We start from the raw sequence: 16940 nt of genomic DNA, 5'->3' as shown, positions 1-16940 counted from the left end.
GGAAAGACTGAATAATGATTAGTGGTCCTATATAGCTGTTCTAGATACCTAAACAAATTAAATAATAAAAAAGAGAAATAAAGATTAGGGTACATATAAGAATACTACTATGTTTTAATTTTATTTGGAAAAATTTTATCATGTACAGAAACATGCAAATATTAGCAGTGATTTTAATTATTATAGAATCTATAAATGTTATATGTAATAATATAAAAAATTCATACTATGGTGGGGTATATCCTCATATTAATTTTCATGCTTAACTACCAATAGAGAGGTAAATACACACACTATTAGAAGAGATCCTCATGTTTCTTTACATTATAACTTTCACTGAAAAAGTATACGTTTCAAATTCTTCATTTATAACTTAAAAACTAATTGTAATACAACATCAGCTACTAGACTCCACAAATGTTTCTTTACTAGATACAGATATGTACATGACAATTCCCAATCTATAGCTATATTTTTCTAAACATGGTGATAAGTAAGAAACTCAATTATTTACCCCTTTATTTCATGTGTTCCAGCCAGAGACAAATGGCTCCCATCTGATCCACAGATAATATCTGAAGGTCTCTATGCAATAGCTGTTGTGCTTAGCTTCTCTCGGATTGCATATATCCTGCCTGCAAATGAGAGCTTTGGGCCCTTGCAGATTTCCCTTGGAAGGACTGTAAAGGACATTTTTAAGTTTATGGTCCTTTTTATTATGGTATTTTTTGCATTTATGATTGGGATGTTCATACTCTACTCCTACTACCTTGGAGCTAAAGTAAACTCTGCTTTTACAACGTAAGTATGAAGTTGTGCTTAAGCAAAAGGAAATACAAAATTTTAGTCATTACCCGCTGGGGGCCTGAGGCTTGAAATGTTATATTGGCATAGCTATATGTGAAAAAAACCACCCCTGACCAACACAGTTATGGCAACGAAACCCCCGGTGTAGATGAAGCTATGTCGACCGAAGAGTGCTTTCATCGATGTAGCTAATGTCATCTGGGGAGGTGGCATTTTTACACTGACAGAGAAACTCATTCTGTTGGTGTAGACTGTATCTGCTCTAAGGACTATCCTGGTGGGACTGTGCTGGTAGAGCTAAGCTGGCATAGCTGTGCTATCATCTCTGTTGTGTAGACATAGCCTGAGTTTGTGAGATGTTGAGTGCCCTCTGCTCCCAGTATAGTCAAATCAAGATGGAAAGAAATCAAACATTCTGTGAAAAAAGATTTTTTGTATTTGTTGTTTTGATTAAACATCTACACTAAAATCCCTTTCAAAACTTTAAAATCTAAATCACAGACAGATATTTGAGGTTATTTACTAAATTTGTCATAAGAACTGTGTATTTATTTATATAATTAGTATCATTCCTCTCGATTCTTTCATACAGAGTTGAAGAAAGTTTCAAGACCTTGTTTTGGTCAATATTTGGTTTATCTGAAGTGACTTCAGTTGTCCTAAAATATGATCATAAATTCATAGAGAATATTGGCTATGTTTTGTATGGCATATACAATGTAACAATGGTTGTAGTTCTGCTCAACATGTTGATTGCTATGATCAACAGCTCCTATCAAGAAATTGAGGTAAGGCCTCTCTCTCTAAGGTATCTCTCTCTTTTGTTATGTTCTAAAAGGACACTAGAATCCTCTTAATGGGCACATTCTGATGGAAATAAGTATTAGTAAAGGGACTACCCCAGTTAAAGAAGCTCACAAGAAAACACTGTGCTAAGAGATAACGCCTTATTTCATGAACAACTTTAGAGAGAAAAAATCTACAAAATATTACAAAGTATAAGTTAGAGTGAGAACAACTCATTTGCACCTTATTTAAACAGTACTTTGAACCATCCGTGAAAAACATGGTTTAAACTTTTTTTTCCTCAGTCTGGGTTTGGTTACCAGCATTGAAAGGCCAAAACTTTTTATTTTCAAAACAGTTTGGTCTGGGCCACACAGACAGGAATTTGGTAGCCAGAACCATGTTTAAGGGCCTGTCTAGCCAGTTGTGCTTTACCATGTCATCATGTAGTTTAAATCTGCAAATAGTATCAAATTGTGTTATAAATATATTTCTTACACAATGATATAGCCCAGTAAAAACCCAGAGTCCAAACAAAAATTCAAACACAATCAAATTTCAACCCTCTTCTGGATGGAAGCAGTATCAGTGACAATGCAAGTATGAACGCAATTCCAATCAGAATCCCCCTCTTCCTTCTTTCTATGGTTGGCAGCTGAGTCCTGTAGCTTAATGACCCCCTACTGTATTTGTTCTACAACCATTTAACACCTGCCAGTCTGGTTCTCTGCCCTGCAGACATGGCAGAAAAACTGGGTTGAGGGTTTGGGTCTACCTGGCAAACAAGCCAAACTGTTTGGGACCTCCCAGGATCTGGAGAAATAGTATAGCTCATTGCTTTTATATAGACATGCGAGTATGGTAAGCACTGTACAAACAGTAAAGGTCTGTCCCAAAAAAATTTCAACTTAAACAAACTTTCAAATGAAGGATTGGATACAATAGACAGCAAAGCTATTGAGCAGACCATTTTAGCACGTGTCTAGTTGATTCCCTAATTCTTACTTTTTAAACATTTCATAACACCTTTCCCTGAACATAGGACATTTGACTGGGTGGCCAGGCCCTCAGTGCTGGTTAAATGGATTTTACTGTATTCCATAAAGATAATTGGCTCGCTAGTCCATTTCCCCCAAACCTTTTAACTAAACATAGATGTGTTAGATACTTCAGCTTCATTAATACATACACTTTCTTAGGTTTACGCACTGTGCTAATGCATGACATAAGCAAAGATTTTCGTATGAGAGTGTTCTGATGACTAAATCACATTTAACAGCTTTTTCAAGCTTAATTATTCAGTCTGAAGTGTAAGCACCCTTTTTCTGCTTTCAGTACAATATTTAAAACTTGATTCTAATCTTAGCTACACATTGCCATGTGCCCTGAAAACTTAGTGGCTGCACTCACGCACACCTGCAGAGTGGCAGATTTTTAATGCCTGCAGTTTATCTTAAATTAGATGAGTTCTCAAAATTATGAATAGCTATTTCATCTATAAGACAGATGATTTATTTGGGGTTCACCGGGACAGCAAATAACTTCATTTCAGAATGTAATTAATTCAATTTAGGTGCTTACCGTTCAAATACTGTGCAATAAAAGGAAGGAAAGAAAGACACACCCAAACGGGTGAAGATTACTGGTTTTAAAAGTCAAATCAAGATTGCTTACAAAGACAAAAGTATATTTAAGATGCCAATCAATCTGTTGCCTTACAAAAACAGTTTTACCAAAATTTCAGCTTGTTTTTGTGATATCAGAAAGTACGTAAAAATTATGTGCAAATAGTTTTCTTGGGAAATTCTAAGATGATTTACTCTGTACAGAATATCATGGAAACATCACATACTTTAGGGTCTATTCTCTGCTCCCTACTCACATATTTATGGTCCAGATCATGAGAGGTGTTAGCATCTGCTGGCTCTGGGGTGACCTATATTAAATGGAATTGATGATCTCAGTCAACCCTTTCTAGATAAGAGCCCAAATTATGCAAACCACTATCATGACTGGCAAAGACACTCTGGCTAGCAATCTCAGCAGACAGGCCAAATCTACTGCCATGGGGACTGAACTATGCCATCACACCTAGTTTAGAGGTCCCTGCAGTTCACCTTGGCAGGATATAATGGGAAAAGTTTCCCTCTTCTGTACCTATTCTGTGGGTAAATGCAGGGCTCCAGTATCCAGGGCTGTAATTTTGGCATTTTTTGATGAGTAATAAATTGACTTAAAAATTTAAAATAAAAGGAGAAAAATCAAAACATGTTTTGCACATGCATTTCTGATACATGTTGAAAATACTTTATATTTCTTAGGATTAAATTTAATCTGGAAACAAATAAACTAACTTTTCGTCTTTGGAGAATGTGTTCAAGTTTCACTTAGGTGAGGCTCGCAAAACTGCCATGAGATTTTACCAGTCTGGGCACAAAATCTGTTTGCTTATTCCTTCCCATGGATGCCAATAAAAAATAAGTCGGTTAACCATCAAAAGAAGGCCAAAGTAATGTTCATAGGCAGAGCTGTGTGGAAAGGCTTGCACGTTAACTGCTCACACTATTCCTACCCAAAAGGCAACACTATTATTTCCTCACTTGCACAGCACCACATTTCAGCATTAAATTTAAGGAAGAAAATACTTGCTTTTATTAAATAATTTTCTCTTTTAATAGCAGGACCTTAATATTTCAGTTTTCACTCATTGCAGATACAACATTTTTTAAAACTATTTGCATACTTCAACTAAATATGACCATAAAAAGCCCACGTAAATAGACACAGCAGGAATTAAGTTAAAATAGACTTGATAACGCAGCTGCATTTCAGTTGAACTACTGGGAATCATTCACACTAACAAGTTCATCACATTTCTGTATAAAACAAAAAGAGAAGCTATTTAAGGTAGACTCCTTTTGAAAGAGCCTTGAATTATATGAAACCTAAACTTAAGTAAAACAAAGTAGACATCTTTTTGTTTCTAATGCAGGATGACAGTGATGTGGAATGGAAGTTTGCTCGCTCTAAGCTCTGGTTATCTTACTTTGATGATGGAAAAACATTACCTCCACCATTCAGTCTTGTACCAAGCCCCAAGTCTTTTTTCTATTTCATCATGAAGATTGTCAGCTTTTCTAAGTGCAGGAGGAGAAGGCTGCAGAAAGATACAGAAATAGGGATGAGTAACTCCAAATCTAGGGTAGGTCTTAACATTTTTTCATTGCACTGGATAAATGTGTTTGCCTCCTAGCTCTTTGCTTTCCTTTAAATCTTAGGGGATAGTTTTTACTTGTGAAGGATAATACTATAATTAATCAAGCATTTTATTTTTAAAGTGCTGTAACCAGATGCCTTTTAAGCACAGCACAAAAGCAAAGTAAAATGATACATTTTTGCAAAGCAGCAAGGTCCCTTTACCAAATATAACTGAAAGCATAAATAACCCAACAAAAACATCATTCCTAGCCAACTACCAAACAACAAAAATAAATCCCACAAGAAATGCCCTAAATGGTAAACAAAGAAGTCTTCAGCCTTATCCAGAAAGATGCCACTGGTGGACTTTCATGTATTTTAAGGGTAAAGGACTGGAAGATCTGGAAAGCTAACTTTTCCTTTCATCACCAGAATAGGTGAAGGGGCAAGTTTAGCCAGCTATATAGTATACCATTTCCCAAACTTCTTCACTGCCAAAAGCTATGTTCCTGACAGGGATGAGGGATAATTATGCCTTTGTGGCATGTTAATATCTAGCGCTTCCCTAACATCTTCACTCATAGTATCTGAAATGTTCTTCACAAATAGCAATAAATTCAGTCTTGCAACACTCCTGCGAGGTAGATAACCATTGTTCCCATTTTGCAGATGGGTAACTGGGGCACAGAGAGGTTAAAAGTGACCTTCAAAGAATTTTTTTATACATTAGGATCATAGTCTTTTTTGATGGTTTAGTGTGTATTCAGAAGGATTGAAAGAATTTTTTTAAGTCATATATTTTGGTTGATTTTTATTTTATAACATATGGGAAATGTCAAGTCTGGTCTTTGCTGGTTTTGATGAAGGGCTTCCTAAAACTTCTGTTTGTTATGAACTGTCAGGAGTGTTGAATCTTTAACAAAGATATCTCTCTACCTTTATATTATTTGGGCATTGACGTTAAATATGTGTGTAAATAAATAAATAAACCCCCACACATATCCCCAAAAGTAGTTTGAAACAGTTCAGCTAAAAAACCTTTCCCCTCCTAATTACTGGGTTGTCACTCTGTGGTCTCTTGTAATGTCCTCATTTCACTAGTATTCCAGTCTCTAGAAAGTCTTTCAAGATAGGTAAAACCTCAACTTATAATGTAAAAAATAAAATAAAAAATTAAGCAGAATTGTTTCTGTTATGATAAAAACACAGGCTTTCTTTATACATCACAGAGAAACAGAGTGTGTGTGTGTATGTGTGTGTATCTATCTGAATCTATAGTTTTAATGGTCACTTTTAAATGACTTTAAATGGTCACACAGGAAATTCATGGCAGAGCCAGTAATAGATCCCAGGAGTCTGATTCTCCTCTCATCTGCAAAGGTTTTTCACTGCTGTGACTCCTAGTTCCCACTGCTATAAATGAGGCCTCAGATCTTCTAATCCCCAACCTTATGGTTTAGCCACAAGACCATCTTTTCACAACCCTTTCCCCCATATCTTTCTATTCCAGAGCTATAAAACTCAAGTATTTGGACTCTGATAGCTATTACAAGAGTTTATTGCTGCACTAATAACTTGATGGTGAACTGTTTTCCAAATATATTATTATTATTCCTCAAGGCCATGGTTCAGCAAAACATGTAAGCCTATGCTTTGACTTTAATGAGAGTTGGGCACATTCTTGAAGTATATGCTTAAGTGATTTGCTGAATAGAGATGGCCTTAAGCACATACCTGAAATTAAACTTATGCTTAGGGGCTTTGCTGAGTTTGGGCCCAAATTATTTCAATGTTTTCTGAAAACAATATTCTGAAATGATGCGCTATTGCCATATTATTCTGTTATATCATATGGAAAAAAGATGAAGCTGGGTTATAGCAGCTGTGAATTCCATAGAATATGTTCTAATTTAGCTTTATTGTTTCCTAGTTAAACCTCGTCACTCAGTCTAACTCAAGGGTTTTTGAATCGCACAGTTTTAACAGCATTCTCAATCAGCCAACACGCTATCAGGTAAGGAATTCAGTGGGCTCTAGTTTAGAGCAATGTGATAATGTGAGGATACTAACAGAATTCTGTGCTTCAAATACACTGAGTCTTCCAAGATGAAAAAGAATTCTCTCGGCAATCAGAGAAGCATATTGTTGCTGCTATTGTATACACACAGTACTTGTTTTTCAAGCCCCATCATTTGAAACATTTTAAACTAGTTCTCCAATAGGCCTTTTCTTGATCTGGCCATTTTGATAGGGTGCAGCAAGTGACAGAAGCAAATCTCTGGGGAAAGATCCAGAGAGCACTGGGTTGATATTATCTTCTCTTCCTTTCTTTAAAGGTTCTTTCTGATTAATGTGCTCTGTGATGCTTGAATATCCTGGAGATGGAGGGGAAGAGAGACGTGGGGGACAGGGTGGCTCCTTCTGCTAGGATGCAGAGCCTGTCAAAGACCATTCGATACAGCTCAGAAAGGGAAGAATATTTGCTCTGGCCCTTACTGGAGAATCTTTGCACACTAAGCAGATCCTGTGAGGGCCAGCTCCAGATTTTTTGCCACCTCAAGCAAAAAAAAAAAAAGAAAAAAAAGCCAGAGTGCCACCACCGAAAAAACAAACAAACAAACAAACAAAAATGGAGTGCCGCCCCTTGAAAAGTGCTGCCCCCAAAGGGCCGGAGTGCTGGCCCTTAAAAAGTGCTGCCCCAAGCACATGCGTGGAACGCTAGTGCCTAGAGCCGGCCCTGGATCTTGTGAAAGTGCCTTTGGAATCTGTAGGGGTTAGGTTAGGCTATATATCAGTAAATACACTTGCATAGCCTCAGATATGAGCAGGGCAACAACAAGAGTGCACAGAAGGAGCCATTGCAGTAGGGGTGTCCAAAAGATGGCCCAATGGCCAGATCCTGCCTGCTTAAAACATTTATGTCAAAGGAATACTTAGACTGTGCAGAGTTTATTGTGAAAAAAGGTGAGTTTCTAGCCCTCATGGTTGCAAAGATGACCTTCCAAGTGCGAACCAAGTATAACTGAGACAGTGCTGTCTTCCTGAGGCTGCCAACAGCTTTAGATAATAATGTAGAAGTGTAAACTCCCTTGTCTCAGTGTCAGCTCTGAAGCCCAATGATGATATGTCAATGTTAACATTAACTATTTCATTGCTGATCATTTTGGTTTATAGAATGGAGAAGGGAGTGGCAGTGAATCCCACAGGAAAGCAGGAACTGAGTTTTTCTTCAGGGAAGGAAATGCATGGAGGACAGGAGACTCACAAAGACAGAGAGAGAGAGAAAATGAGAACAGAAAATAAGAAATGAAGAGAAACAAAGGGTAGAAAAGCAGAGTGGAGCACATTTCCTCAATGAGTGATACTGACAGACAGCAAAGTGCTGAAAAAATAAATAATAACTAAAAGTTATTTATTATTTGGTGGGCTGGCAGGATTGTGAGGCACTCAAGGAGCCATGGAAACATTTTAAAAATGTCTAACCAAAATGTCATTTTGACTTTCTAAATGAAATTTGGGATTTCCTATTCTGCAGGAAATCTTGAAACTTTGTCTTTTGTTCTGTTTTAGAACAAAAACTTGCCTTAAATTTCAGAAGTTATCACCGATTTGGAATTCCAGTTTCCAGACAGCATTAGTTCCCACACTGTGGTCCATAAATCCCTGGTGGTTTGTGGAAGCATTTGCTAGCTAGTCACATTCTGCTGACTTTTTTTTTCTTGTTTCCAGCTGCCAAACTGAAATAAAAGCAGCTAAAAATTCATTAAATACCTTCTGTAATATTACTTAACCCTGTAAGCAATAGCTGTAGTTGTCACAGGCATATTATGCAATGATGAAGGGGTGAGGAGATGGCTAATGCCATGTGCATGTGAGGAGTGGTAGTCCACTTGATCTGAATGGGCAGGAGGGTGACCTCAAGACAATCTTCCTGTTAAATTGTGACTCACACAATGAAAACATCTCAGAACCCCTGCCATAGATAATGATAAAGTGAATTCAGCTGCAAAAAAAAAATTACTGTGAATGGGGCAGAATTAAACCCCTACAATTGAGAGGTAATGCTGGAAACTTAGGGGATATTGAAACCCTAACCTTTTCCCATGCACAATCATATAAGTTAAAGGGATGGAGTGGTAAACAGGATGATCAGTCCTAATTCTGAATGATCTGACTTCAGTGGATTTAAACATGTTTTTAAAATAGTTGTGTTTGAAGTTTTTGCCCATTTGGTACATACATTAAACTAAAGAAACAAATCCTAAAGGAAGATCACAACACACTATATATTCGGGCTTGCCAGGATCAATCACAGTGAAAAATTTATGACTAGTTAATTTCAAACAGCAATTCCCATAGATTAATCCAAGCATATATGTCAACTGAAAAGATTGCTCCTATGTCCAGATACTTTTTACTCTTGATCTAGAGCTGACCTGTAGGCACACATAAAGTGCTTAAGATGGGGTTGGTGGCTTATCAGAGTTCAGTACCTCGTGAGATACCTAAGTTTTAATCCACCCTCAGGATGCTTATGCCTCATGCCTCATGCCTAGGGGCAAAACCTGCTCCTCTATTTGGGCACAGAAGGCTCCAAACACAGTAAAACCACCACAGTTCTGCTGAAGCAGGAAGCTGACTGCAGAGAGGCTGCACAGGATAATTCCATACCCTTTGTACAGTGAAAAACAGAACAGTTCTCCACAGCTATATCAAGGGAGTTGGAACAAGGTGGGAGGGGTCGCAATTGAGTCCATTTTGGGTTGTTTCCAGTCAAAATCACGGCATGCGGAAACGGCTGTAGAGGAGCTGTGCTGGTATGTGGGTCCCGCAGGATTCCATCCCTGATGATTGTGTAGATATCTCTTGTATAAGGCCTATTACTTAGCCTTTGCATGGGGGTCCATAATTTTAAATTTTAAGCAATAACAATGGAGGTAACTTGGTATTTCCTGAATATTAATGACTGGCTGGAAGGAGTTGATGGCCTGAAGTTCATATAAATACAAATGCCAGCTGGTCATTAATCCCCAGGAAATGTTCTATGCTGAGGTCATTATTGCTAAGTCCTGCAGTTCTTTTCAGACAACTCTCTCATTGGCTCTTAAGCCTGAGTAAGGGACACTGATTGAACCATAAGATGAAAATGAAATAACCAGATGAATGTGCGGTTTGGGCATTGTATTTTCAGGTGGTATTTACAGGAAATTTCTATAGCGGTAATGCCTTGTACAATAGCCAGTTTGATTTTATAAATCATCTCTCAGCACTCCATTCAACCTTATACTGTATGGTGCATTCTGGTCAGTAAAGAGCTGCTTTATTATAGCCTCAGGGAAGGTAGCAAGTCCTCTAAATCATAGCATGTATGCAGTGACACAGTTCCTGCCAAAGCACAAGGAAATAGAATGGGACCTTAGGAAGTAAGGGATGGGGGAAAATCAGCTCGGAAGGTGTGAGTGAAAATTCTACAGTTAACCTAACATACTGAGTCCCTGACATAGGGAAGTTAGAACTAGAAGTCTGCACAATATGTATAATGTAATGGAAAGAATTTTAAATTTGAAGATTTGGATATTTTGTTACAAGTGAGAAGAGTAGTCATATTTTCTCAAAAATATTGCCAAATTTTGCTAATTTTTTCCAGTAAAAACTGACCCATTTTCAAGTGAATGTGGCTTTGCAGCAAAATCATGTGAGGATTGGTACATGTTTTAGATATAAAAAATAGTCATTTTGTAGAATTTTGTGGAGAAGCAAAATTTCAGGGGTGTGAAATTGCTTGGAATGAAGGGGCAATAATGTCATGAAAATATTGTTAGCACTTTTGTACCAGTTAAGACCTCCTGCTGGCCTGGGCTGCATATAAGAGGAATGCAGACAAGGAAGGGATCATAATTTAATGTCTGGGTCTACTTAACCCACCAATAAAAGCAAAGATGAAGAAAGTACTTAGTTCTTGGCTGTGAAACGTTTCACTTACAGGCATATGAGATGTTTAAGTGAATAGAATACAAGCTGTCTAACTGCTTAACTATGTATTCTTTGTCCAACAGCAAATCATGAAAAGGCTTATAAAACGTTATGTTCTGAAAGCACAAGTGGACAAAGAAAATGATGAAGTGAATGAAGGTGAGAACCACTGTAAACACAGCATGCACGGATATTGTTTTTCTGCAGGACTATATTATTGTTATTTATTTGTACTACAGTAATACCTAAAAACCCCAGCTGAGATCAGGGCCTCATTCTACTAGATGAACTTAGCACAAATACATAGCAAGAGACAGTCCTTGCCACAAAGAACTTGCAATGTAATAGGCAAGACAGACAAATGATGGGAGAAAGGATGTATTATTCCTATTTTCTAGACTGGGGAACTGAAGGACAGAGAGATTAAGTAACTTGCCCCAAATCTCACAGGAAATCAGTGGTGGAATCCGGAAATGAACTCAGATATCCTATGCCCCAGTCTGGTATCTTAAGCACCTTGAAAATCATTCCTCTTCATTTCATTTCAACTGAACACGCAATGTATTGTATTACACTGTGAACCATAAAACTAGAAGAGGGAAATGGAAGAGGGAACATTCACCTGTAAAATTCCATGGCCCTGGGAAAACCACCAATCCACATTGAAAATGGCTAAGTGGTAGCTGTATGGTGAGAAAAGAAAGGGGCAATGGCCACAGTTCCTGATGTGGGCCAAAGTCCTATGAGAAATGGTAGGACAGCCCTTAAAGAATCTTAGTTGGCCTCAGAAAGCTTTTCTGACTCTAGTTCTATTTCAGCCAAGGCAATATGGCTCTCTAACTTGCAGTAGTGACTTTGGCCTGTCAATTGGTCACTACGTACCCCATAACTCTCTGCAAGGAGAAGCAGACATGGAAGCAGGAAGTTAGTTATAGTCAGAGAAAAAAGTATTTATGATGCATCATTGGTTACTCTGCTTGAGAGGCAAACATGCTGCATAGCGTCTGTTACCCTGACTCCTCATCAGATAGCCTTTGCAGAGCTGAGCTTGTGCACTGTAGAAGCAGACGCTGCAGGCAGTTTGTATGATGGGGAAGGATGCACTGCATAGCTTTCTTTCCTCTATATGGCCCTCTCACCCCACTTTCTGCAGGATTTCCATGGTTTTGCACTCATTTACACTACACAGTGAGTGGAATCATATAGGTCTATATTCAATCACAGATGCATTGCACTGCTGAGCAATACTTCTTCAAACATAGGGCTATCAAAACCATTCATGCGACAAAAATATCACTCAGAATATTGCCTAAACATGGGTGTGAAGAAAAAGGCAGTTCTTTTTTACTGCCAAACTGTAATAATTAAAAATTTTTAAGAAAGATATTGAAAATATATTTGAAAACAAACATTCTGCATGTTAAATTTGTTAGTTAGCCCTCGTTGATGTTAGTGCTCATGGTCTGACATCTAGATTTAAACTGGATCTTATTTAATTACCATCACTACCAATCTCAGCTCTACAGTTAGGGCTAATTCATGCAAACGGTGCCAGGCATAGGGTTTAGTGTCTTGATTTATTCTAGTGAAATCAGTTGGACTATCCATGCATGATAGGAATGGCCCTTCTTTCAGAGCAATTTGGCGCTGTATTTTTAATGTTAAGCAATAGCTTTCTGAAAAAAATTGATGCTTTATACACAGGAAGCCTTGCTACCATACTCAATATGCTTAAATGTAAATAAAAATATATTCTAAACTATCTGACATTAACTAAACTTATTTTTCACTCCCATAACCTGTGAATCATTTTCTGAGTGTTATGGCATTGGCAAAATAGTGACAGCAGCAAAAAGCCATCATGCTGATTGAAACCTGAATCTGGGCTTGAAAAGAAATTAAACTATAATGTATACCTTAATCTTATTTTATACACTGTAAACTAGAAATTTCTGTACATTTGAAAACCAATAAAATATGAATAAAAAGAAAACAAAATCAAGAGAACAGCTGTAGTAACTGAACAGTCCACTCTGAAATGTGTGTTATTAGTAGTGAACTAATTTCTGACTAATAGAATAGAAAAAAGAAAGTGCACATGACACACAAATCCCAGGGGTGCTGAGTTTCTAGATCATGCCAAGGGTTGTACAAAAAACGAGGAGTACAGCATACAGTTCAATTTGGCATTTTTGGCCAGATGCCCAGAAGTATGTAACTGTACCAGAAAAACTTTAAAATGTATATTCTGGTTTTGGTATTTTTAACTTACACATATATCTTTTGCAAAGCAGGATAGATGATGGTATCAACTGTTCTGTCACCAAAATGCTTGACAAAGCACAAGTCTTTTGAAGGGTTTTGTCCCTTCCTGTATTTGCACTTGGATTTCAGGTTAGCAGTACGGTCAAGCAGTGAGAGCACAACACTGAGTTAGGAGACCTAAATTCTGATCTTTCACTGCTTCTCTTTCGTGACCTTGAATAAGTAAGCTGACCTCTCTGAACTACAGATTTCTCAGCAGTAAAAGAGATCATATGTACTCTGCATCATACTTATCTCACAGTGGGATTGTAAAGATTAATTATGGTTTTCAAAGCACATTGGATATAAGGTGCTATATACACTGCGGAAAATCCTTTATGATTGCTAAGTATCATTATTTCAAATATATGAGCCTAAAGATTTCACTTTAAGAGAACAGTAAAGGTCTTATCTTGTACTCTGTACTTCATACATAGCAAGCAATTTTCTGCCCAGGGTACTGGATAAAAATTGACAGCATTCATAGTTTGTGGGAAGAACGATACTTTGAATATTCAAGAAAGGTTCTACCCTGGAAGTCCTGAAATAAAGACCGCTGTTGCTTGTCACCAACCTTGCCTTGATATTTGTGTTTTGACCAGGAAGATGTTAGACTCATAGACTTTAGGGTCAGAAGAGACCAATATGATCATCTAGTCTGACCTCCTGCACAAAGCAGGCCACAGAACTCTACCCATCCACTTCTATAACAAACCCCTAACCTATGTCCGAGTTATTGAAGTCTTCAAATTGTGGTTTGAAGACCTCAAGCTGCAGAGAATCCACCAGCAAGTGACCCATGCCCCACGCTGCAGAGGAAGGCGAAAAACCTCCAGGGCCTCTGCCAATCTGCCCTGGAGGAAAATTCCTTCCCGACCCCAAATATGGCGATCAGCTAAACCCTGAGCATGTGGGCAAGACGCACCAGCCAGCACTCAGGAAAGAATTCTCTGCAGTAACTCAGATCCCATCCCATCCAACATCCCATCACAGACCACTGGGCATACTTATCTGCTGATAATCAAAGATCAATTGCCAAAATTAAGCTATCCCATCATACCATTTAAGTACCGTGTTTATACTTGTCAAAGCCTGACATCCCTTAAAATAGGTTGATTTTTTTTCTGCTTTCTAAAGATGTGCTTTTGGTTAAGGAAGAAAACAGACTCAGATGTGTTTTTATTACCAGCTTTGCCACACTCTTCCTGTGTGAACTTAGTAACTCATTTAAAAATATCCATGCTTCTTCTCTATAAAATAGAGATACTTACCAGTCTCACAATGATGTTATGATTAATTTATTAACATTTGTAAAATGTTTTGAAAACCTTAGATGTATTATATACAGGTGAAGTACAGTGTTAGTTTATTGGGTCAGGGAAAGACATGGTATTCTGATGAATGTTTTGGTTGAGTGGAAGATAATTCTGAAATATGCATCGTTGTTACTTAAACTATATTTGTTTAACAAACAATACTAAAGTATTTCTTTCAACACTTAATACAGGTGAATTAAAGGAAATCAAACAAGACATCTCCAGTCTTCGCTATGAACTTTTGGAAGATAAGTCCCAAGCAACAGAAGATTTAGCAATTCTAATACATAAACTCAGTGAGAAACTCAACCCCAATATGTCAAGATGTGAATGATTCAATGAATTATTGGGATTCCTGGCATTTTCTTCAGCACAAATATTGGCAATAATATTTTGGAGTATCTTATACTTGAAAAATATATGGTAGATTTTTAGCACTAAATAACTTTATGTACAGCTTTCTTTAAATTTAGTCAGGAAATTTTATTAACTCATCACGCAAAAAATGCTCTGTTCATTTAAGTGTATTAAAAAGTAAGAACTCTCATACCAGTTTTTGCATTTAATAGGAAAGTACACTTGAAAGTGAAAAAATCTTGCATTGCTGATATTTTGACTGTTTTATGAACAAACTTAAAAAACTCTTTGCACTAAACAATTTGCGCGCGCGCACACACACACACACACGCGCGACCTTGTTCCCTGCAGCAACTGGTGCAAACAGGATCCTGTAGAATATAATAAATAAGGAGTAGTCAGCTGGGTCTCAGTTAAGTATTATTTGAAATATTTATGTTTTTTCAATTATTCTAATAACAGATACGACCGAAGAACTCACAGAATGGATACTTTAAGGTTTAACAATGAATATCAAAATAACTTTAGGAGCACTGTTTAACATACATATACTACAGTTTGTTTCTTAATGCAGCATAATGTTTGCTTTCAACAGTAGGGACTAGAAACCCTTAAAAATACTTTTGAAGGTAAAGTGAATTCAGTCAAAAGTTATTCTTTCTTGTGGTAGAGATGATTTTTTTAAATTCAGATTCTATGAAGGGCTGGTATTTTGTTACACTATTCTAAATGATGCCTTGGATGCTTGTTAAATAAAATATTCATACTTTACAGACTCTTTAACATGCCCACCTGATTTTGAAGTGTACAGTGGTAGACACGGAGACTTTTTACAACAATCAGTCAAAGGTAGTAAAAGGCTGTTTCAGGAAGTATTGGTAGCAACACCTATACCTAACATTACCTAACATTTTCCATTATAAGATCTTACAGTTGCTTAAAGCTTTGGCAAACCTATAATGTTCAAGCTGGAATTTTCCATTGCAAATGTGTGTGCACCTTAGAGTGAAGTTTTTGGGGAAACTTCAGCAAAAGCTAAGCCATTTCTGAGACAAACTTACGGGAAAATATGTTTTACTCATCTCAAAAAATTCTGTTTCACTGAGAAGTCTCAGAACCTCCTTGCTTTGGAGAAAGGTAATCCCCTTGCCAAAAACTTCAAGTCTATCTGTCAAGGATGGGCCTTTTGCTTTTCCATGCAAATCTGTCCAAACGTGTCCAAGCTACGTGCCTCTCAAAATTATAGTTTGAGCATGTTTGGTAGAGTCTGGCACTGAAATTCTCCGAAGATTTTGTCTGCACTGCAAGTGTTCTGTCCCCACAAAGCTGCAGCACACCAACTAGATAAGTGCCATTCCCAGAGTGACTGAGCATAATCTACTCTAGGGCTGAGCAGAATTTCCCCAAAATTGCCCTTCTAGGGTGCAGAGGCCACCAAAGAGCAATCTAAGTACTGTATAAGATATGATGGATCAACAGGTGAGTTAATGGAAACAATACTGATCAGCATGGTAACCAGTGGCTTAGCCCCTCTTGTCCAGATTAGTTGTAGGCATCACAGCACAGGAGTTTTGTAAAGCAGTGCTAACCTAGAGGCATTTTGCCTCTCCCATATATTTTTTACGGATGCTGAGCAAGTCACTCATTGTGCGCCCGGCTCATTTCCTACCAACTAATGACAGAAATCCAAGGTCTGATTTACAGATATGATGGCCATTTGCAATGGCAGCTAATCAAGGGGGCACACCATGCCTGCAAAGCTCCTTCAATGACTCTCACTGCCATGGTACTTTTAAGCCCCATCTAGTAGAGATTAAGCTCCTGGGGAGCCTTCCTAGGAGCGCTGCAAAGCCGGGAGGCAGGATGCTCCCAGTTGCGTGAACCCCCTTGCCAGAGGGCAAGGACTTTCAGAAACCTGGGCAGCAATTTCCCCGCCCAGCCTCCGCAGACAGTTGGAGTTGGACAAGGAGGGTGAGGTTGTATCTTCCAGTAGACCAACGCTAACAGCGATGTCACCGGGGGCTGAGAGCTCGGCCCCCAGGGGCAGCGCCGACCTCGGCAGCCTCACCATGGCCACTGGGCTGGGAGACCCCGTCCCCAGCCTCCGCTGTTGCAGCAGCTGCGGCTCTCGCCCCAGCGGTATCTCCGTGCGGCCCACGATAAGGCCGGGCGCCCCGCTGCCTCCAACCAGCCGCAGCC

General features: G+C 38.3%; 1 protein-coding gene across 1 annotated transcript in view; it reads left to right on the top strand.

Annotated features, from left to right (window-relative positions):
* TRPC3 (transient receptor potential cation channel subfamily C member 3) overlaps positions 1 to 15516 on the top strand; it is a 55196-nt gene extending 39680 nt beyond the window's left edge. Inside the window, exons 7-12 of the mRNA XM_050946303.1 lie at positions 537 to 801; positions 1400 to 1595; positions 4586 to 4795; positions 6722 to 6805; positions 10848 to 10923; positions 14576 to 15516. Of these exons, the coding sequence (XP_050802260.1) occupies positions 537 to 801; positions 1400 to 1595; positions 4586 to 4795; positions 6722 to 6805; positions 10848 to 10923; positions 14576 to 14718 (974 nt within the window). The 3' untranslated portion in view covers positions 14719 to 15516. The remainder of the gene's footprint in view (positions 1 to 536; positions 802 to 1399; positions 1596 to 4585; positions 4796 to 6721; positions 6806 to 10847; positions 10924 to 14575) is intronic.
* Positions 15517 to 16940: the final 1424 nt, after the last annotated feature.

The sequence above is a fragment of the Gopherus flavomarginatus genome, chromosome 3 (genome assembly GCF_025201925.1).
Source record: "Gopherus flavomarginatus isolate rGopFla2 chromosome 3, rGopFla2.mat.asm, whole genome shotgun sequence".
NCBI lineage: Eukaryota > Metazoa > Chordata > Testudines > Testudinidae > Gopherus > Gopherus flavomarginatus.
The sequence above is the reverse complement of the archived record's forward strand: the minus strand, read 5'-3'. Positions and strand labels throughout refer to the sequence as shown.